The sequence below is a fragment of the Drosophila serrata genome, unplaced genomic scaffold (assembly GCF_035046125.1).
Source record: "Drosophila serrata isolate PLE 108 unplaced genomic scaffold, ASM3504612v1 contig_100, whole genome shotgun sequence".
Taxonomy (NCBI): domain Eukaryota; kingdom Metazoa; phylum Arthropoda; class Insecta; order Diptera; family Drosophilidae; genus Drosophila; species Drosophila serrata.
In genome coordinates, this window is record NW_028256998.1 from 696645 (window position 1) to 719436 (window position 22792).

The 22792-nt window shown below is 39.0% G+C and overlaps 4 protein-coding genes and 1 long non-coding RNA gene across 5 annotated transcripts; 3 read left to right on the forward strand and 2 right to left on the reverse strand.

The window, feature by feature from the left end:
• LOC147644770 (uncharacterized) lies at positions 1-521 on the reverse strand. The gene is made up of 2 exons (XR_015273516.1): positions 363-521; positions 1-261 (listed from the first exon to the last, which is right to left on the reverse strand). It is a non-coding gene; the product is annotated as an uncharacterized LOC147644770 (long non-coding RNA).
• Positions 522-1223: 702 nt separating this feature from the next.
• On the forward strand, positions 1224-8089 carry chic (profilin chickadee). The gene is made up of 3 exons (XM_086841045.1): positions 1224-1486; positions 4082-4253; positions 7566-8089. The coding sequence occupies exons 1-3, from the start codon at positions 1376-1378 to the stop codon at positions 7661-7663; spliced, it is 381 nt and encodes a 126-aa protein (XP_086697171.1). The 5' UTR covers positions 1224-1375; the 3' UTR covers positions 7664-8089.
• Positions 8090-10577: 2488 nt separating this feature from the next.
• On the reverse strand, positions 10578-11760 carry LOC110186048 (Uncoupling protein 4C). The gene has a single exon (XM_020955090.2). It carries the CDS (start codon positions 11758-11760, stop codon positions 10753-10755), a length of 1008 nt encoding a protein of 335 aa, XP_020810749.1. The 3' UTR covers positions 10578-10752.
• Positions 11761-11885: 125 nt separating this feature from the next.
• LOC110186049 (uncharacterized) lies at positions 11886-14998 on the forward strand. The gene is made up of 2 exons (XM_020955091.2): positions 11886-12753; positions 12818-14998. Exon 2 carries the CDS (start codon positions 12883-12885, stop codon positions 14935-14937), a length of 2055 nt encoding a protein of 684 aa, XP_020810750.2. The 5' UTR covers positions 11886-12753; positions 12818-12882; the 3' UTR covers positions 14938-14998.
• A 1461-nt stretch (positions 14999-16459) lies between these two features.
• Positions 16460-17708, forward strand: psd (palisade). The gene has a single exon (XM_020955092.2). The coding sequence runs from the start codon at positions 16518-16520 to the stop codon at positions 17652-17654; it is 1137 nt and encodes a 378-aa protein (XP_020810751.2). The 5' UTR covers positions 16460-16517; the 3' UTR covers positions 17655-17708.
• Positions 17709-22792: the final 5084 nt, after the last annotated feature.

The window sequence follows — 22792 nt, forward strand, 5'->3', positions numbered from 1 at the left end:
TTTTCTTGAACAGTGTAAGTGGGAATTTTATAAAAATCCAGGCTATTCTTGCAATTCAGTGTAATGGCCAACTGTTGGGGTAAATTGTGAAAACTAGGGCAACTGGTGTACGGAATTCACCCTATGAATCGAGCAGCAAAACCCACACATGTCCGGCGGCGTTGCGTCGTCGCGTCCGTGTGTGTATATGTGTGTGCAAAAAGTCAAGTGGGGAAAAGTTCGGCTGCCGGTCTGTGCGAAAAAATTTGGTGTAGCACGGAACTATAAGTAAAATCGCCGACATATAGGTGTTGAAATTAAGGTCTATTTTTAATTTATGACACTCAGTGCCGGCCAGGAAAGGCGATTCATAATACACTCACCAACACCCGTTGAGTCATCGTCTGCTCTCTCTCACTCATCTGCATTGTCCGCTGCCGGCAGATTAATAACGGCCCGCCGCACACGCCCATCTCGCTCGCACACACGCACGCTCCAGGCGAGCTGCACTCGCTCTCTCTAGAAGAGAGTGACTCACAATTGAGTGCCTTGCGGCATTTCTGAGCTGGTTTTTCCAGATAGCGAGCAATCGCTATCGAGACATCGATAGTGGGACTGACGGTAAAACTCGACGAGCAGGGAAGTGGGGCCGGCAATAGGGGACAGAAACGGAGATAAAACCATATGGCGGTGACCAAGTTTGGGCAAATAAACCACTTCATTCATAGCGATTTGTGCTCACTATCGCTATCGAATCGAAGCACTCGATGTATCGATATATCGAGAGTGGCCGCCGACCAGCTCTGCCGTCAATCCCTCAATTAAATTGAGTCAATTTCAATTTCTCACTTTGTGCAAGTCGGACGTGTCGTTGGAGCTGCCGTACGACGGTCCCTGTTTCTGTCTCAGTCTTTGGTCTCTACCCCCTCGCCGCCTGTTCGTGTCGTGTGGCTGTGCCTATAGTGTGTGTGTATATGTGAGTTTTTCGGAGGAATAAAATTCGATTCGTCGTTGTCGCTGGTGCAAAGTGTGCGCTTAGTTTATCGCCCCAGTCGAGTCCCAAAGTCAGTAATCAGCGTTACTAACAAAGTAAAGAAAAGGCCCAAGAGCGTACAGTTTGCGAAATTAGCGGGGGGCAACGATTGGCGATACGATATAAAACGATAAATGTTAATTTTTGTCTACCACTCTCTCCCCCTTCTCGTTGCAGTTCGAAATTAGTAACCCCGAGAAAGAAAAATCGTCAGCTTAGCGATTTTCCTTTGTCTCCCTGCAAATTTCGTGAGACCCCCGAAACGAAAGAGAGAAGAGACGCGCCGTGCGGTAAACCTGCGATACCAACCAATACCAATCCACTCTTAATCCGCACACCCACGACCACCAAAAACAAAGCACCATGAGCTGGCAAGATTATGTGGACAACCAACTCCTGGCCTCGCAGTGCGTGACCAAGGCGTGCATCGCCGGACACGATGGCAACATCTGGGCCCAATCCAATGGCTTTGAGGTGAGTACTGATACGCGGGTGTCCCTGGAAAAGCACCGCATAGTTGACAATGAATTTTCGCAAGTTCAAGGGTGTGACTCGCGCGCTCTCACTCTCTCCCACACAAAGGAGGCGCCGCACATGCATGGCCGCCATGATTATTTCGTTTAAGTTTCGGTTTGATAAAGCATCAGGCAGCAGCAGCAGCTCAACTCCCACCCTCTCTTGCTCAATCACACTCTCCAAGTTCACCCCCTGGAGCGTTGCTCTCTGCGCAGGCCAGCTCTCATTCGACCCCCCCAAGAGAGTGCGATTTTGTGTTTGTGTGTGTGCGTGATCGTGTGAGATTCATCTTCTAATCTTGGCTTAGTGCTACGATAAGAGCTGTCGCTAAATTGCTAATTTTAATAGAGCAATTAGACGTTTTAATCACTCATCTATCAAATTGTCATTAGTGATTTTCGGTGAGTCATGCCGCGGACTTAGTCACAGCTTGAATTTAGTTAGCGGAACAACGGGTGATAGTGGAGGGGAAGGAAATGTGATATAAACAGTAGTTCCCAAATGTGCAGATGTTGACTTCTCGGTATTATTCAACACTGATTCCTGATAATGCATCCACATCCACTCCCTTTTTCTAGGAAGAGCGTAAGAAAGAGAACGAATACTGGTCGCCTTTATCAGTCTCAGCCGATATGATGTGTTGGTTTTTTATCTCCGCCCGCTTCTGTTGTTGTTCGCAAAAAATCTCTTTATCGCAGCTAAATGAAGGAAACACATATACATAAATACATACATATACACCGATGCCGCGTCACCATGGGAGAGCGCCCTAAAACTTCTTGAGCATTTCATATGCGCGCCACGTTTTTGGTTTTGTATAAATGAGTTTGTGCTCTCGTCGTGTTTTTATATGTGTATATATGTGTGTGTGTGCGTGCGACTTCCTCCTGACTCCATGTGCTTTTATCCTGCTCTCCGTCGTCTGTTGCGCTTCATTCGACTTCAGCCACTCCCTTTTGCTTTGTTTGTCGACGCTTCCAACAATATATCGCAATTGCACTATAAACCGATTTTAGCCATGAGTTGGCAGTCGTCTTGCCACAGCGTTTTTTCTGTTTTTTTTTCAGTTTTTAAGCCGCTTTGGTCCGTTGTCAACGTCATCATCTCTTCGACTCTCGTCTCTCTCTTATTGCTTGACATATTCTGCACGCGTATCACTTTCGTTCAATTATCTTTCCTATTGCTTTCCCATCTGCCTTTTGTTTATTTTTCTCCCTTTCGCATTACCTGAGTTACCTACTTTTGATTTTAGCTTTTCGATTTTTATATTTCATTCGCATGATTCACCACGACGAATATAGCAGATTTTTTCCTTTCGCGATTGATCTGATCAGCTGCTCTTTGAGCCTTGCCAGACTGTTTTTAGAAATCTCCAAAGCGACAGCCATTCTGGGAGCTTATCAAAACGACGACGTTTGTTTGTCCTCGGTATTCTGCTTTTTTGCAAAAATTGCTTGCCAAATAAAAACACACCTTAAAAGGCAAAAGATGTGTTTTATTTTGTGCAAATAAAAAAGGTTCGTTTTTGTTCATTCGTTAAGGTTCTAGCTATTTTTTGTTTTGAATGCTTGCCTAGGTTTGCTCTGCTCAATTTAATTAAATATTTGGCATAACTTTGTAGGCAAAAACCGGCTTCTTACGGAACCTCTCTCTCTTTCTATAATTTCTTTGTCCCACTCGCGCCGCTCAATAGAAACTTCTCGATGCTGTGTTTGAGTGGTTTTGCGCATGTGTCACCGTTTTTAGGGTAAAGATTAATCACACTCACATTCGATTTATAAATTCGATTTGATTCCCTCCTCTCTCTCTGAAGAGCAGCTGTTTCCTGCATTCAAATCTAATGACATTGGAATGCTCTCCCGCGCTCACTCACTTACTCTCTTCCTCTCTGTTTTATATCTCATTCTCGTTATCGCCCTCTTTCCCTGTGAGTGACTCTTTTTTTTTCTTCTTTTTTTGGCCGGACAAGACATTCAAGTTTGCAAACTTGTTTTTTCGACAAGATATGAAGCTAAGTATTCTTAAGCCGAAGTTTCAATATCCTTGCAATATTGTTCCTGCTCATATTTAAATATATATACTTTCGAGGTGCTAGAACTTTTCACCACTTTCCTTTCTACTTGTTTAAATTTCTTTAATGGCTCAGTGGCACTCCCCTGGCACTTTCACCCCCTCATAGTCCTGTTTTCACCACTTGCATGGACCCGACCACCTTTTGTTAATGAGTTGGCAGGCCGTCGTCGATGTGGCCGCGCGTGTTGTTGCCAACTGTTGGCAAAATGGGTGGTGGTTTTCGCTGGTGGTTGGTGGTTCGCCTTTGCGTGGGCTGCCGCTGCGCCGTCCATCGCTTGATTACTTTGATATTTTAACAGAAATTAATGCTTTGTGTGTGCGCGCCTGAAAAGGGCGCGCCGCCACTCCAATATCTTTTCTGCCCCATAACCAACCCCTCAACTGCACACCCTTGACGCATACAGCGAAATTTATTGAAATGCGTGCGTGACCCGTAAGCCATTCCACTAATCCAAAACCCCATCTTTCCATATGTTGCAGGTGACAAAGGAGGAGCTCTCTAAACTGATTAGCGGCTTCGACCAGCAGGACCTGCTCACCAGCAACGGCGTAACACTCGCCGGCCAGCGGTACATTTACCTGTCCGGCACAGATCGCGTGGTGCGCGCCAAGCTCGGCCGAAGCGGAGTCCACTGCATGAAGACAACACAAGGTGAGAAATGTTGATATTCAGGATCTATGCCCTTTATTTCAGATCAGTTTTATTGCCTTCGACATCGATAAATCGAAAGATAAAAATTATATATATATGTATATATATAAGATTATGCCATTCATACAGCTTTGATTTCTTGATTAAAAGAAAATTAAAATATATATTGATTATCTAATCTGATTAATATAAATAAATATAAATATATATAAAGTGTAGCAATTCAAAAACTTGGTTAACTAAGCTTTATAGTCTCTTGACCTCTTTGTTATGAACCTTTTAATTTCAATATTCTTCGAAAAAATATATTATAAAAAAAAAGGTACAGAAATAATTATAACTTTTAGAAATTTAACGAATCTTAAAAGCTTTGAACAAATATTTAGGAACTTTATATGGATTATTTTAAATTCAGTTCTTGGAAAGTGTTAAATGTTTATAAGCAGAAATTCTATTATATTATATTGTTTTTTTCTCGCATAAATTTTTTGTTGAAATTTAAAATCAAATAATAATTAACTATGCTAACTACATTTTCCCCTTTTTCTTGGGATCACTTAGAAATCAAAAAGATTTTAAAATATATTATTGTTGTTTAAAATCAATTGATATTTGCGATTTAGAACTCACTTAATTTAGTTTGTATTGTGTCTTTAAATTATTTTCATTATGGTACATCACCTTAGTTAATTAATTAATTTTAGCTTATCTGTGTTGAGGGTCCCTCTAGTTAAATTTAACTCCCAGAAGTGGGCTTCCTGTTTTTTGTTTAAATGATTATTCTTGACTCATCCAAGTGGTTAGCCAACTAATGACTAACTCATTAGCTCTAGCTCCTGTTTTGGACAGTTTCTATATGTTCCGCAAATCTGGTGCATATAGGTAGAGTTTTTCATCAAGTTTACTACCTAAAATGTCGAATTGCAAGAGAATTCACTAACCATTTCACCTTATCGATGGGATGTGTCTGCCCCGCCCTGATAACAGCTATCAGCTGTTTCTTTGTGTGAACAACGACAAATCCAAAAGCAAACGCACACAGACAACCAACAAAATGGTTTAATAATACTCATTTTCGTTGACTTATCGTTGGTGCAAAGAATTTAATCCAAAAAAAACCAACCCCTATAAGGAATTTTAGTAGCCCTAAATGAGTAAAGTTTTGTTAAGAACTCACAATAAAAGTAATGTTCCAAAAAGTTGAGCTAAATCACCAAGAGACAGAAAAAAAAGAGAGTGGTAAACTAGGGACGATTATCATTATTATCATTATTTTATGTGCTGCTACTGCTGCTCCATTTTTTTTTTTGGGTCAACAAGCGTCGCTTTGTTTCGTTTTTTTTCAGCATCTTTAGCTAAAAACAAAAAAAGATCTTGGCCATGTCAATGCTGTTAGCTCTTCCCCTCACACTCACTTCCCCCCAGATAGCTAGGTTGCCTCAATGGCAAGAAGCTAATTTTGATTTTTGTTGCTGCTGCTGGTGATGCCGCTGCTGCTGTTGCTGCTTCTGCTGTTTGCATTTACGACCAGTTTGTTTGCTGACGCGTCAGCCGTTCCGCGCGTCCATATTTGTACAGTTTTTGCGGCAACTGTTGCGCACCATACACACATTCACCACACAATACAAAATAACACAACACAACACAACACACTATTCACATTACCCTCTCCGCTCCGCTAATGCAACGACAAGCTCAAGGTTATTGCCATAATCCATTTCAAGTGCAAACGACGTTGCACAGTGTATAGGAGCGGCATAAAAATAGGAAAATAGGCAAGAAATGGTAAAAATAATCCAAACTGGTCTCTGTCTGGCCGTGTTTCATGCTTGGTTCTTCACCTCCTCCTCCTTCTGCTCCTCCTCCTCCGTGGCCAGTTTTGCTTTGGACCCGGCCAACACACGCGGGCGCCAGTTGAGCCATTGAGCTGCCTCCAAAACAGCTGATTGGGTAATTTGAACGGTTGGCTGGCCTGGGGGCCTACGTATGTATGTATGCCACAAAATTGCACCTTTACACTCTACTTGAAATATCTATTATCTTGACCGAATGTCGTCGGGTTTGCCTTTTTGATGGTAGAGGTTTGCTGAAGCGCCGCCAACCCGCAAATTGGCATTGTTTATGATTTATTTTAACCGTCAGAGTTAAGGGTAAATGCAATTCGATATGACTCTGGTTATGCTTGAGAAACTAAACTGACAGCGGGGGCAACAATGTATAAAGAGCAAAATAAATATGGGTCTGGTTAGTCTTTCTCTCGTATCAAATTTGTATCTAAGAGTGCATTATAAGCAGGGCATTACAACTTAAATCGGAAGCTTTTAAAGCTTTGAAGGATTATATTCTTGATCACAGCATCAACAGCAGATTTATTTTATTTTTTTCTTAAGTAATAACAAACATTTGAAAATTAATTAATTAAGTATTTTTTTATTCAATATTCTATTTATATTTAATGTGTTCATTGCACCTTGGCTCCCTAATTAGATAGGACCAACAGCAGGTCATCGCAGGTGATACTTTTAATATTTTGCCTCTCTTATCGTCTAAGAGCTGGGGCCCGGTTTATTGACCCTGAGTCGCACTTCCATTCATGCTTCGATTTTGAGTTGAACTCGATGCTCTCTGCTGTGCGCTCAATCAATTAGGTTTCCATCACTTTTCTGCTCATTTGATTAATGTGCGTATTTAGCCACTCAAGTCGAGACTTGTCTCATTTGGAGCCCGAGTTGTTCTGGTTCGCTATTGACGTGTCGTCTGGATGGTGGTCGTCGCCTGTCCGGTTTTCACCTCTCCGCTCTCCGTGCGTTCTCTTTTTATTCATAATTTCTATATCTCGTCGAAGCGATGCTGCTTGCTGTTGTAATATACTGTTAGTTTTTATTTCTCCACCGTTGATAGCGGTGGCTTTCTCCTCGCTTTTGAGAGCATCATTGGCAACCGGATAGACTACTGGATTTCTACAGATTTTTACCACCGGCTATATATTATTATTACCTTGCATTGAATATAAGCTAGTAACAAAATATTGATAAGAAATTCAAATGGAATATTCTTAAACTGATTGATATATGTAATAGTTCAATGGTTGATGGTTTATTCTTTTGTCTAATTAAATCGATTGGATAATAATTATTGAGAACGAATGGAGTTTGCCTGTTACGCTTGAATTGGAGTTTTTACTTATAGGATACTTTAAAATTACATTATAGATATTATAGTATAATATAATTGAATTAAGTAAATTAGTTATTTAAACTCCAAGTGATATATTGCTAATAAATTCATATATTTTGTAATATTCTTTTGCAGCCGTGATCGTGTCCATCTATGAGGATCCTGTTCAGCCCCAGCAGGCCGCTTCCGTCGTAGAGAAACTTGGAGATTATCTGATTACTTGCGGGTACTAGGAGAATAAATCAACACAACACAAAACACAACACAGCCCCATCATCCACATAACATACACACACCTAACACACACACGCACCTACAACAACAGGATGAAGAAGAACAGCAGCAACAACAACAACACATTTGATAAGAGGAGGAACCGTAAATGAACTAATTAACAAATACATAAAAAGAAAGTAATTATTAATATTTAAAAAATTTATGGAGAAAAAGCAACAACGGCCAACAAGATAATTTGCGGTTTTTTGTGTGTAGCATCAGAAGAAATGGAAGAAGGAGTAAATGCAATTGCTAAAAAAAATGTCAAACGCAAAAATAATTACCCAATTACAACAAAATTATAAATTTCTGCATTATTATATATTTAAAACTTTTTGGTTTATACGATAAAAAAAAGAATAAAAGGAAAACTCAAAACTGAAGCGCATCATCCCCCCATAATTAAGCGAAATCGAAGACGAATCAAGTCCAAAAACGAATGTATTGGAAACTTTCAATGTAAACAACAACAACACCAATCAGATACTTGAAAATGAGCAGGCAAATTTTTTAAAGATCTTTATGTATATTTATACATGCAAAACACAAACACACATACGCAGGTTTTATACTAAAAAGAAAAAAATACGAACGAGAGAGAGACAGTGAGAGAAGATTTCAATTTGACAGACGGACAAACAGCAAAGGAGGAGGGAGAGAGAACAACGGAAATAAAGTGAAGGGAAGGAGAGGCAAAGAAAGCAGAAAACACACAGGAAAAAATACCAACCAATATAAATAAATATGCCTATATATATATATTTATATATGTAAACTATTTGGAGATCCATCCCCGGTGCTCTATTTTTACTCTATTTATGTGGTTAGAAGGGAAAAACGAAGCAAAGAAAACATGGAAACTGCTACATTTTTTATACAAAATAAGAAAGAGGAGAAAGAGAGAGTGGGGAGAACTTTGTCAAGCTTAGACATCACCACACATACATACGTGTTCACACTCCAAAATTTTGTGTTCCCCCCACGCCTGTGTCTTCTCTCACTCCTGCGACAAGTCGCTCTTCTCCGCATCGTACCGACATCCTAGCGAAATTGTGCGGCTAAATGCATTATTTAAGCATTATAGCATATAGCTTATGTTATGTGTGAGCTGGCAGTGCTCCTGGAGGACCCCATTCTTTGCGTGAATCCCAAGAGATTGCCATTTAGCATTTACATAACGATAGCGATAACTAATTAACTGCGTACGTGTACGAGTATTATCCAGCATTCAATATTTAAACGGCTTTTTTTACGTTTAGCTAACACACTGAAAGACTTCTTTCGAGCTCTCAAACACTAATTCTCCTTTAGAGATCCATAAATCCCGCCATCGATCCCGCTTCCTCCCTTTCCCGCTCCCAGACATTTTTCGTAAAAGCATGAAAAAAAGAAAAACAAAGAAGGAAAACCCCTGAACGCATAAATATATGGATATAAAAAGAAAACAAAAACAACATATATAATTCGATACTTTAATACTATTGAAATAAAAAATGCGAGTGAGACAACCGAAAATGCTCCTCATTAAAAATTAAGCAAAACATCAAATCATTATTTCTGGGCGGGCAATCTATGGATCGTATCCATGAGTTTTGGTAAGCTGCCAAAGACATTTCAGATTTTGTAACCTCGTAAATTTTCTGTGTATATATTGCATATATTTAATTTTATTTACGTTTTGTGCTTTTTGAATGCTTTTTCTTTAAATTTATATTGAAAGTCAATGCTCTTCTGTTCTTTACCATTTTTGGCCTATGCGGACTGCTGGCTATTTTTGTATTTCCAATTCACATAAAACGGCTGACGCAATGGCGCAATTATTTCTTTTGAAAATGTTATACATAAAAGAGAAATGTGTATTTATTAATTTTTCTGCAGTTGGCGTTATCTTTCGGCTGCCAGTGGAGGAGACGTGAGTAATTGTCGTTCTGTGTGCTTCTGCTCGGCTGGCATCTCGCAGAAAACATTGACCCACATCTTGTACATACCAAGGCATTTTCTGAAAAAAAGCCACCTAAAAAAATCGTTATATATATTTTGTTTGCAATTATATACATGGGAATGTATCTCTAGTAAAAAAGTTTTAGAATACCAGCACTTCTAAACGAATAAACAGCCCAACGGGAAAGCTTTTCAACAAATTAATTTAAAACAAAAAGGGAAGCTAACTTTAACACTCTTGCAAATTGCGATTATTAATCATTACATTAATCGGACAAAGCTAAATCGATCTCGACTTCTGATCAAAAAGATAATATAGTAGTAACTATAATTAAAATACCCTGCAAATACTTTGAAGTGTTTCCTATTCCTATACTATATCTATTTCTACATATGTCTTCTATTCCTATATTCCCCTTGCACAGATTCATTCACTTTCCCTTTCTTTTTCCAAAATACTAGACTTTTTCTCAATCCCTTGCAGGTTCGGTGAATCTTAAAATAATTCGGAGAAAGAGCTTCAGGGGCGGGGCAGAAAAGTTAAAGCCAAGGCTAAAGCTGCTTGACAACTTTTATTAACTTAGCAATTAATCACAAACTATGCCGTTGGCCTTTAGCAGCTCTGATCACTTTGCAATTTGAGGCGCGTGTTCCATCTCTAACGGCGAAAAATAATTTCTTTGGCTGCGGGGCGAGATTGATTCATTCAATAAAATATGCAAATATTTTCCACAATTTATAGACGTTCGTCTAAACATAGCTTGTGTCTGGTTTTGTCACTAGGTTGCTGCATACAATCAGATATCAGAAATCAATCATTCCCTAATCATTTGACTTGGATATGATACTTGCAGGGAAAGTATGGTAACCTTTACTTTGGAAATACACTTGCATATAAATAATAACATTCTTAATAATAATACTAATAAATTTACACAATCTCATAATGAATTTTACTTTAATTATTTTCTTAAAACCTTTAAATTAATTTTGCAAAAGATACTCTCTTGATGCTATCCCATATCTATACAGTCAATTTCAGTAAAAACATATTTCCAAAGAAATATTATGAAATTCTATAGTCCCAATTGGAATACCAAATTCCTTAGAATCCCACCTGACCCTCCCACTGGCGAAGCTGTTCAACCGAGAGCCAGAAGATGACCGAGAAGGGTCCAAGACGAAACCAGATGGGTATGAAGCCCTTGTATAGCGTCAACGCTCCCTCTTCCTTCACCAGCTTTCGAATACAGTCCAAGGAGCTCTTATAATATAGATTCTTTCCGCTTTCATCCACCGGCTGGTTCATCATCCGTGACTTGATCACATCAGCCGGAGTACTCAGCACGGATGCCGTGAACCCGGCACACATGGAGGCACCGAATCGCAATGGGATGCCCTCCTCCAAGCCCAGGAAGCGCTTCAGCATGCGCTTGCTCAGGTCATAGGTGCCCACATCACCGGTTGTCATCAGGCAGGCCCTCAAGCAGCTCGGTCCTACGCCCTTCCACATGCTGGGCAGACCTCCCTGCCTGTAGATGTCCCCAAAGGCCTGGACCATGTTCTTAACCCGCGGCTCATAGCCCAGCTGAAGTCGTCGGCCCTCCGTCTGCATCCGAACCTTGACAATGTCAAAGGGGTTGGACAGCCCTTGGGCTATGCAACCTGCCGCGAAGCTACAGCCCAAGGCCCAATGGGTTCCCAGCCTTTCTTCGTTGTTCTCGTTGACATATAGAAATGGGCGCCGGAAGATGTCGTATAGGACGACACGGACCGAATTAAATAGAAAGTTGCGGGTGACCATGGCCGAAAAGCCAGAGTATAACGATTTGAAGCCTTCCACCTGGATCATGTTCTTGATTGTGGCCCGAAAAGTTGGCATTCTAGCACCCGTTTTCTTAGCCTCCTCGCCTTCCACCTGCATCCGGGTCTTGGCCACATCCATCCAAAATACCCACGATTCTGCAAAATTGGCAGCGAAAAAGGTGTTGAAGTACAGCTGGACGAGATTCCGTGCCGTCAGTGGTTCCACCACATTCACAGGTGGTAGGCTTGGTACATTCTCATTGTAAAGGGGTCGGAGGTGCCAGTAATTCTGTTCATCTTTGTCCATTCTATATTGGATTATACTTAAAGTTTTAGGGTGTTTTTGTTGTATAAGCGAGAGTAATGAAAAGGCATATGCGATCGGTAAATAATAGATCTTTGGAGCAGTCTATATATAGGATATATTCCTAAGAAAAGGCTAACACATTTATTTTAATATGTTTAATTAAAGGTTAACTTAAAAGGTTTATAAAAATCGTCATTATACTTTATAGATATATATAGTTATGGCGATGAAGTGGGTTCTTTGCCTTGATTTTCTTTTTGATATGATATCTAACACCTATTGACCGACTGACCGTATTATTTCCATAGTCTTCTTTCGTTTTAGGTTAGACACTCATTTCTTTTGAGTGTTCTGATCAAAAAAGAGTTCAAAACTGCTGACCATTGGTTAATCGGTGGATATATATATAGCTTTTAGAAACCTGAGGAGTTTGTTGAACTGACCAGCACGCGAAGTTATATTGCTGGACAAAAAATGCTAGGTTCAGCTAAAATCAAGGTAACAGACAATAAATCATGTTTGAAGAATAAAGAATGCTCTAATTTTAAGCAATTAATTTAAAATGATATGGTTGAATTTGTTTATTAAAAGATAAATATATAAAACTATAAGTCTAAAGAGCTAACATAAAAAAACAAAAATATATAAGGAATATAATCAATAAACTTATTTTGTATTTACATTTCAATGTATCCTATTTTCGATCCTATAAAAATTTTTTTAGTTGGTTTTCCCTATACAAAAAAATTAATAATAATCAAAGAACTAGGTACACTTAAAAGTTCGTTAGTTTCTTACCTGAAAGAGTATTACCTTTAAGTCCGAAAACCGCGCCATGAGGTCCGTTCGCCCGAACAGTGCCTTTTATTCAGTCAGTTGATTTTCAAGCAAAAGAAGCTCAGAAAAGTGTCAATAGAAGGCACGGGAAAAGGGAAAACTAAGCCAAGTGATTGAGAGATTGCAGCAGACAGTTCCCAGGAACTGGGACATTGGGTAAGACATGAGTGGGAGCTCCATTTCCATTTTCTAATGTTGGTTTCCACTCCCCATACTCCAGAACTTCAGACAACTATAAAAGCACTGTTCGTCGCCGAAACGGAAGTTAGTGAGCGGAACTGCAACATGGAGACTCATCCACAGGCCCGGAAAATGCAACTAATTTGGATATGTCTATCCATTTGGTTAGCTGCAGGTGCAACAGTATCTGGAAAGCCAGAGAATGCCGTTTCGGAGGAGCCACGGCATCGCAGCAAGCGCACAATGACCACAATCTGTGTGGAGATCAGACCCAGTGGGCCGCAGGATGAGCCCTACTACATGTGCCGGGGTGCCAACTTCGCGGCTGAGAGCGGCCAACAGGGCTGTGTGGAGGTGAAGAATCAGGGAGGAGGACAGGAACCTGTCTACATGTGTCAGGGCATGGAGCCCGGGAAGTCTCTGCCCGGAGACGGAAGCCATCACGCTCCCAAAAATGATCAACCTGTTACGCAGCCTGGATCTGTACACACCTTTCCGTCCTTTCCCGCCTTTGGAGGCGGGTCTTCCCAACCACACCCACAGTTTCCAGAGAATTCCTTTCATCAATTTCCCACACCGCCGGCATCTCCATCGCCCCCGTCGCCATACCAGGAGCAGTCGTCCTACCCTCAGCCTCTTCCTCAGCAGTCCCAGCCCCCAGCTTTCGGAACAAGCGGATTCCATGGACCCCCCGTGGCTGCCCATACATCTGCACCTGCAGCGCACTCATATGGCGTGCCGTCAGTACCTTACCCAACTCTGGGCAGCCCGTCAGCGTTTCCACAAGGAGCTCCAAATGGCCCAAGCCCAGCGGCCACGTCCCCTTCGTATGATCCTACAGCAGATCAGGGCCAGGCGAACCGTCCCAGCAAGGAATATGGGATAGTTGGAAGTAGTCGTCACCGCTCTGGTTTTGATGACGATGTTCTGGGTGTACCCGATGTGGGATTCAGGTCAGAGGAACTCAATCAGCAATATCGCAGACCAGTGAATCAGCCTCAGGATCAGATGATGTGGGTTCCCATAACGCATGCATCTGAACCCGAAAATGATCCCGTGATGAGAGCTTTCTACAGCAGTCTGGCCGGAGCAGGATCACAGAGTCAGGAGGCCACAGTGCCCGCTGATATCCAAAGGGAAAGTGTATTAGGACAAGCTCCTCCAAACTATACTCCATACAACAGTCAATCTCCAGGACTGGCACCTCCACCAACTTCACCTTATGAGACACCCAATTCCACGCCGAATTGCAATGGATGCCTTGCCCCCTCATCACCGATGCAATGTCAGACGCCAGCGGATAATCGGATGAGTTATAGCACCTCCTGTCCCAGCTTCCAGCCCGTCATCATAGCCATGCCATGCTATGGACAACAGCAGCCAACGCCCTACTATTCTGTGCCACGAAACGCACCTGGAATCTTGCAGAGACCACCTCCCACACTCGGCCCTCCTTTTGGCTTGTCTCCTGCCCCAGTGGCGGGTCCATTTGGTGGAGCCTTCGGAAACGGTGGCCAGATGGGAGGCAGTCCCTTTGGGATGTCCCAAGGCTATGGCATGGATCAGCAGGTGGGCGGACCCTTTGGCATGGGAATGCAGCTCGGTATGGGTCTAAATCCCTTCGGCCCCTTCGGAACCCTCAATCCGTTTAATCCCTTCAATAGAATCCTTGGAGCACCGGCTCAAGCACAGCCAGCACCAAATGGAAACTTCTTTCAGCGGGTATTTAATTTCAATCCGAATGAGTATGCCTTCCCAACTACGGAAGCAGCACCTGCCGTGGAGACATCGACTACCGAAAGATCTGGAAAGTTGAATTTCGCCTCCAGCACTCCGACCTCTCCGACACCTCCAATCAGTTCAACGCCTTCCAGCATTTCGACGCCTTCAAACACAGAGAAGTCACCTAGTGACATATTGGGCGATGCTCTTGAAGAGGAGGTGGGCGAAGATGACTCCCTTGAACCAGAGGATCTCGACGCCGACCTGCTGGCGACCACCGCACCTGAGGGCCTCGATAAGAAGCAACAAGCAGAAGTAACCGCTGGACAACTTGTTAGCAAGGCGACGGATCTTTTGAAGCCGGAAAAACGGAAGAGGCAACATTCCCGGAGCAGCAGGCGAGCTTCCCAGAAGCACAGATATCTCCAACAATTGTAATCTTACTTACAGTTTTGTAAATGGAACCCTTAAATTGAATAAAATTTATTTTATAGTTATCAAGAATAATATAATATCGTTCACCTGAAGAATTAGTTAATGATTGGGTTTAAAAAAGTGGCTTAAAAAAGAATTAAATGAATTCAAACTGATCTGAAGCCCAAACTCTGTGGCAGTATTTTGAATCAAAGAAAAACCTCTTAATGAATCGAGATAAAGGTGACGATTGCACTTTTAATTTCAACAAATTCGCTTAGACATATTGTTCATTATAACAACAAATAAATTATAGAATAGATTTATTTAATTATGTAATGAAATGATAGTTAAGAATAGCTCCTTTTATTTGCTGTTGATTTGTTTACGAAACTTACCAAGATAAAATAAATTAACTACATCTTTCCCAATAGTTTTTAATCCTAATTTCTTCTAAAAGTGCGAATGTGTACATTCTTTTTTTCAAATTGGACTTTGTGTGCATCCTTTTACAATCGTAAAAACCTAAGGTGTGAACTTTAAAATGTAGTTTGCTTAAATATCTTAAACCCATCAATCATCTTAATTTGTATAAGAAACAAGAGTCTCTATAAAAGTTAGGATGCAGCAAGTTAAGGAAATATTTCCGAAATGATCGAACCATAATTTATATTTCAGTTTTCCTCATATATATATAATTTCATACTGACCAACCTTGTCGATTACCAAACGGACACGCGATGAATAAGCCAATCCCGCGATGAGTAAGCCAATGACCAGCCACTTTAGGAAGTATTTTACGAGGATATATATATTTATATATATCTATATAATTATTATGTGTACAATGTATCTTTCTCTCTTTACTTTTCCCGTTCCGTACTTCCGTTAAGGCAAGCTCCAGCCACGCTCCACGAATCAAACATAAAGCTCACATTGGTGGTTAGCAATTTTGAACACGTAAGAAAACAAGTCGAAAATAAACAATAAAGAAAACAAACACACAAATAAGGGAAATTCACAAGTAATAGTTCGAAGACGTTGCAATATATTTTAGAATTTTATGCTTATCCATATTATATGTTGATGTCTTGAAGTTTCTATGAAATGGGAACGCCCTACGGTTGGGAATTGAGGTGGATTGCAAAAGACAAAGCTAGGAAAAAGAATTCTTCATTTTCAAATTTCAGTAGTTTCTGAGTTTTGCAGAACTCTCAATGCTCTATATTCCTTTAATACATATAATTTTAAAATTTAGTATATTAAAGTAAATTAAATATATAATCCGGAACTATATTGTTTTCTCAAAGTTTTAAAATTTTGAAATATAAAAAATTAGAAACTGCTGGTAAGCAATATTACCTGCTAACCTGTAAGGAAGATGATTTTCCTTGAAACTGTGGAATAATCTTAAATTTCAATATTTTTTAAAGCTTTACAACTATACCCCATCGAAAGTATATCGAAATGCTGACCTTGCTTTAATCCAGCCCCTATTTGGGGCAACCTAAGTTGACCGCTTGGAATCGGACCTGGTCTGGTTGCTAGTCGCAATTGAGAGTTCACAACGCGAGGTTACCAGTTGCTTCGCAAAACGCAGAATAATGCTGGACTCTGGAGGCAGTAGCTCTTGGACTCTGTCCCTGTTGGCAGTGGCCCTTCTTCTGACCACGTCCATCGCACAGGATGTGGGCTCTACAAATCGCATAGCGGCACCGGGTCAGGCCCTTTACTATCAAATGGTGGATGCGGGTCGCTTGGTGGCACCCAAAGAGTCCTTGAAGCGCACCAATCGATCGCTCTTGAAGTGGTGGGATGACCTCTTCCCACGAAATAATAATTGTTGCAACAATAACAACAATAACGTGTTGTATCCACCTGCCGGAGTGCTGCCCAGTCCTGTTGTGAACAACAATTGCAACAATGGCCTGCAGCTTCAGGATCTGGATCCCTTCAAGCAAATGAAACTCTTCAAGAAGCTGCCTGAACTCTTTCCGGGCACTAATTCCTGTGGCGTCCAGTGTGGCGGTGGGTGTGGTCAACCTCAGGCCAACTATGCGGCACCATTGACTCCGACCTACGAAGGTGGTGATGGTTATGGGGTGGTGACAGACGGTGGATATGCCAAACCCAATCCTGAATATAATGGCCCCGGGGATGGCGATGCGGGCTATGTGGCCCCCATTCCGGCTCCCGCTCCAGCTCCAGTCTATGATGCTCCGGCGCCGGTAGCTCCTAGTTACGATCAGCCAGCACCACCTGCAATAGACACTTATGCACCTCCTCCGGCTGAGCCTGCACCATTGCCTCCCGTTTACGATCCACCAACACCACCTGCCGTTAGCTATGAACCAGCAGCACCTAGTAGTTATGCCCAAACGGAACCCGCCTCCGATGGTTATGGCAAGGGTGTCCAGCCAAGTTATGTTGCTGCCCAGCCACCACAAATTGTTTACCAACCGATTATCTATCTATCCGCTTCACCGGCACCCCAGCCAGCCGCCCATGTCGACAGTCAGAGTTATGCCAGCCAGGCTCCATCAGCGGCTCCTGTCTACCAGGCACCGATCCCACCCACTCCGAGCTGTTATCAACCCCCGCCGCCGCCACCAGCATCCCCCAGCTATTCCACTCCCTCATGCCAGACGCCCATTCGCCTGTCCCTGATCGATCAGCCTTATCGAGTGGCCCCGGAACTCTTTGAGGAATACAACTATCGCCTGGCCCAGAATCTCTTGTAGCTTGGGAATCCCCCAGGTCTCCGTCGAATTTGTAAATAAAAATAATCGATTAATTTTGTACAGTTTTGGGTTATTTGGGATTTAAAGCAAAACTTCAATATGTAATATGTATATGTGTTTGGGTCTCATTAATGATATTTACTGTTCACCAAAGGGGGTAAAACAGTTGTATTACATTAAATTATAATTATATTATAATTTTAAACTGGTGTGTTTTTAATAGATAATCCTCCTGAAGATTATTTACAGACAAGATTGAGATATCTTGGGAAAATAATAGAAACCCCCAGTTTTTGACCTAGATCTCTTTTGATTGAATCAATTTGTACTAAACTATATAATAAAACTAAACTAATAATAAAATAAATAATATATAATATATAATAATATATATAAATATGATAAGAATTCTTTCTCTTACAGTGTGTTCATTAACCTTAATTAAAGTCTTTTTGCTTGAAACTCAAATGGTATAAATTAGAAACAAAACTCTTTACTCTATACACTTTTTTAGACCGGAAAATCATCTATAAATATATATTATATATAATATATGTATATATATGTCAATACCCCAGGAAAAAATGGATAAGTAATAGTATAATATATTTTATTTAATTTAATCAGTGTTCCCTTTATCTTGGAAATAATTATTTTTCTATCGAAAAAGAAACAGATTTGGTAAACACATACTCCTATAAAACTATCAGCCCAATATCTGGAACATCTTATAATAATATCCTTTAAAATGAAAGCCACACTCCACAATGACAGGTGGAGACCCCAGGTGTCGACAGAATCTCATACTGGTAGTGAGCACTTTCTCTAAAATCTTAACTGATATTCAAAACTGGGGAGCACTTTCGGGCGCAACATTGTCAATGGGAAAATGTAAAAATTTCCATATATTTCGGAACCAGAAATGTAGAATGACAGAGTTAAACCTAGATAATACGATTTTGAAAGTCTAGGTATTTATGTTGAACCACAACGGAGTTGCATATATTTTATCTTTTTAAATTTTCCGATAGTGGCAAATATAAAATCATTCGATCATACTAGAGCCAGTTAATATACTACTTACAATAGAATAGAGAATAGAAAAAGGACTATCTTAACAGTTTTGTTCAGATAAATCCAATCCTGAAAGCCTTGTTTTTCTAGAAACTTACGGAAGGTCGGATAGAAGGACATGGCAAGATCGACTAGGATGTTGATGCTGATCAAGAGTATACATTATGTATTATGATAGGTCGGTATATGATGAATTGGTTAATGCGTTTTAAATTTTTGTCTAATATTAAAATGCTCATCAAAGGTATGAAAAGCTTTCAATTGCTGACATAAAAATTATTCTTGAGACAAATCAGTTGATATTTGAAGCTGTCTAAGCTCAGTTATATAATAAAATAAATGTGCACCATATTGCGTTACATACTTCTTATCAAAATAACTGCAGTTGTCAGCCTGTGAAGAGGTTTAAATGAATCAATAAATCCAAGTTTACTTTCGCTAGAAACCATATGTTATTAAATCTGGTGTTATAATCTATTTTGTTTAATCAGCTGCATTCTTTGAAGGAGAAATGTGTGAAATGTACCCGCTTATTTGTACACAATTTCACTTCCGCCAGACTTAGTACTTATCAACATGTGTTTTACCATTTGGAGGTTTCTTGTTTCATTGGCTTGGAATTCTCGCTCGAGCTCAGTCCGTGACGTCAGGCTGAATGTTGGCCAGTTGGTCGCCTTTGTTTTCACTTTCCGATTCAAATTCCATGACAAATTGCACAAGATAAGCCCAAGCCCCCTCTGCTCTATGGCGTTGTAAAATGTAATAATCACCCAGAAATAGAGGAGTCTGCAGAGTCAAGAGCTCATGATGACCATGACCATGACCATGTGAAAGTGAGTGCAGTCTGTTTACAACTCGTCGTCGGAGGAGGAGGAGGAAGTCGGTTTGTGTGTATTATAATTAGTAGATTTACTATCCATAAGCTGTAGTTTCTTCCGCACTATCATGTGGTCACTCCCCCTTCAGCGCTGCACATTAACACTCTTCGTGCTCGGATGCGTGACGCCCCAAGTCAGCCAAGTTGTTGGGTAAATAATGGAATAAATAGTTGATAAATAAATACCTAAGAAATACAAATAAAAAAATACAAATACAAATAAAAATATAAAATTTATAAACAATTAACTTAACATTTATGATGCAAACCACAGATATATTTACTAAGCGAAAGCTTTTAAACTCTTTAAAGAAAATATGAATTTATATGATTCATAAAAATAAACAGGCGATTTAATTAGGCCCTTCTTTCTATCTGTTTTGAATAAAATAAGAAAAATATATATAAAAAATAAAGGATAAAATTGAATAGCAAAATATCTAAATAGTTGCCTCTGGGTTCACTTAATGTCAGTCAAAGCGTACCAATAAAAAATGCACCACTTATTTGGTTGGAGGTTAGGGTATGGTTTATTAAATATGTAAATAATAATAATTTTGGGGTCAAGGTAAAAACTTATAATAAAATATATATCATTGTTAGATTAAGAATAATATACCCTTGCAGGATATTATAATTTCAGTCAGAAGCTTGTAACGCTGTGAAGGAGTAATTTCCGACTTTATAAATCATATATATTCTTGGTCAGCATCAACATCCGAGTCGTTCTAGCAATGTCCGGTAGAAAAGAAATTTTCGAAATTTGTTTAAAAATTTTATAAGGGGTTACATCGTTAAAATTGACAAAAACTTGGTAAATTTTTCAATTTTCTTAAATTTTTTAATTAAGTATGCAGATTTTTAATTCTAATAAAAACTAACATAGGAAAGCCTTCCAAATTGAAATAAAAAAAATAAATTAAAAACTAACATAGGAAAGCCTTCCAAATCGAAATAAAAATAATAAATTAAAAACTAAAATTGGGAAGCCTTCCGAATTGAAATAAGGTAATTTTTGCTTAGTTATAAGTTTTTAAACTTTGATTTGTCTAAAAAATTGTCATGTAAAAATTTTGATTCAAAAAAGGTGAGTATTTTAAACGTTGTTCTGATCGATATCCCAGAATCAGATCTTTTATTAAACGAATTTCATGTCTAAAATCTATACATAATCTTTAAAAAATTACCATATCACTATATACAGTTATTACCAATTAATGTTTTTTAAATTAATCAGAAAAATAAACAATACTTTTAATTAATCTTAAATTTGTTTTCTTATTATTAAACAATGTAAATTATCTAAAATATGATTATGAATTGATTGCTCTTTAGTCTGGCACTTCAATTCCACACCTTTTTCTAGAAATATATGCACACGTATCTAGAAGCAAATTTAAATGTTGCAAAGTGCCAACGACCTAAATATTTGGTCTAAGTTGGAAAATATATCACGCATGCCGAGCACATATGAAAATGCACGAAATTTAATATATAAAACGAAGAAAACCTGCTTTTGAAAATTTTCCAAAAATATACACAATATAAATGTGTCATAAATTTATCTTGAGGTCGAATGTTTTACTGACCTCCTATAATAAAACCCAAAACATATCACAAAAATTACTTCTACAAAAATCGTTACAAATATCTGTGGCAGATCGGAATTCATTTATAATTACAACAAAAATCTAATGTCTTTCTCCACATAATTATTAAAAGGAACAGGAAATATGTTTTATTAAATAAACTTTCATTAACATTGGTATAATTCGAGATTTTTAATTTTGTATTAGACATTGCCGTCAAGAACCAATTAAAACTAAGGTTAAATTGAAACATTGTTTATTTCATTGAATATATTTGATAAATGTTCAATTTTGAATCATTGTCCTCTTCATTTCTTGTATTCAAACACATGTATAAATATTTTATGTGTTGTCTTAAGTGCTCAATAGTAAATATTTAACAAGAAAGCAAGCTAACTTCGGCACGCCGAAGTTTATATACCCTTGCAGATAGTACTTCTATGAATAGGAAACTATACAATATAAATTATATATATTTGTAATAAAAAACAACGAAGTACTACCTGCTTTCATTTCATTCACCTATACATATTATATTTGCAGTTTTACATTCACAGATTTGCATTTTCCCTCTACATCAAACGATCGTTTATATGGCACCTATATGATATAGTCTTCCGATTTTCATGAAATTTGACACAAAATTTAAGACTAATATAAAATGGCCATACCTTAAATTTGATGAAAAGCAGCTGAAAACTGAAAAAGTTATAAATTTAATTGTATTAATTTCTCGATCGTTCCTATGGGAGCTATATGATATAGTAGTCCGATTTTCATAAAATTTTATGCAAAATTGTAGAATATAGTAGAATGGCTATATCTCAAATTTGATCCAATTCTATTGAAATCTGAAAAAGTTAAAAATTTTTTTGTAAAAATTTTCCGATCATTCCTATGGCAGCTATATGATATAGTCGTCCGATCCGGCCCGTTCCGACATATATACGAGTGAGAGTATATAGAAGGCTAACTACAAAGTTTCATTCAGATAGCTTTAAAACTGAGAGACTAGTTTGCGTAGAAACGGACAGACGGACAGAAGGACAGACGGACAGACGGACAGACGGACATGGCTAGATCGACTCGGCTGTTGATCCTGATCAAGAATATATATACTTTATATAGTCGGAGGTGCCTCCTTCACTGCGTTGCAAACTTCTGACTGAAATTATAATACCCTGCAAGGGTATAAAAATGAAACAAAGACACATATATATTAATAATACATGATATAAATAAAATATAATGTTAATAAATTAAATTTAAATTTAAATAAAAGAAAAATATATTTTCCACACCAAATACAAAAAATTATCTTCAAACTCAGTTATTAAACATCAGGAATGTGATTGAAACTAATTTCAGACAAAGCAAAGACTTGGCTTGACTTCTGATGCGGCCGACTATAACTTTTCATGGAAATCTATACTTTTGGGGCTTTGAGCTCCCACAATTCAAGATATTATAATCGAGGGTTAGTCGACATTTTTGTCGATTTAACAAATTAAATTAAGCTTGCAAATATTATTTTATATTATAAACTGAAAGGATGTCATATAAATAGGTAATATTGTTTATATTATTTGAACTACAAC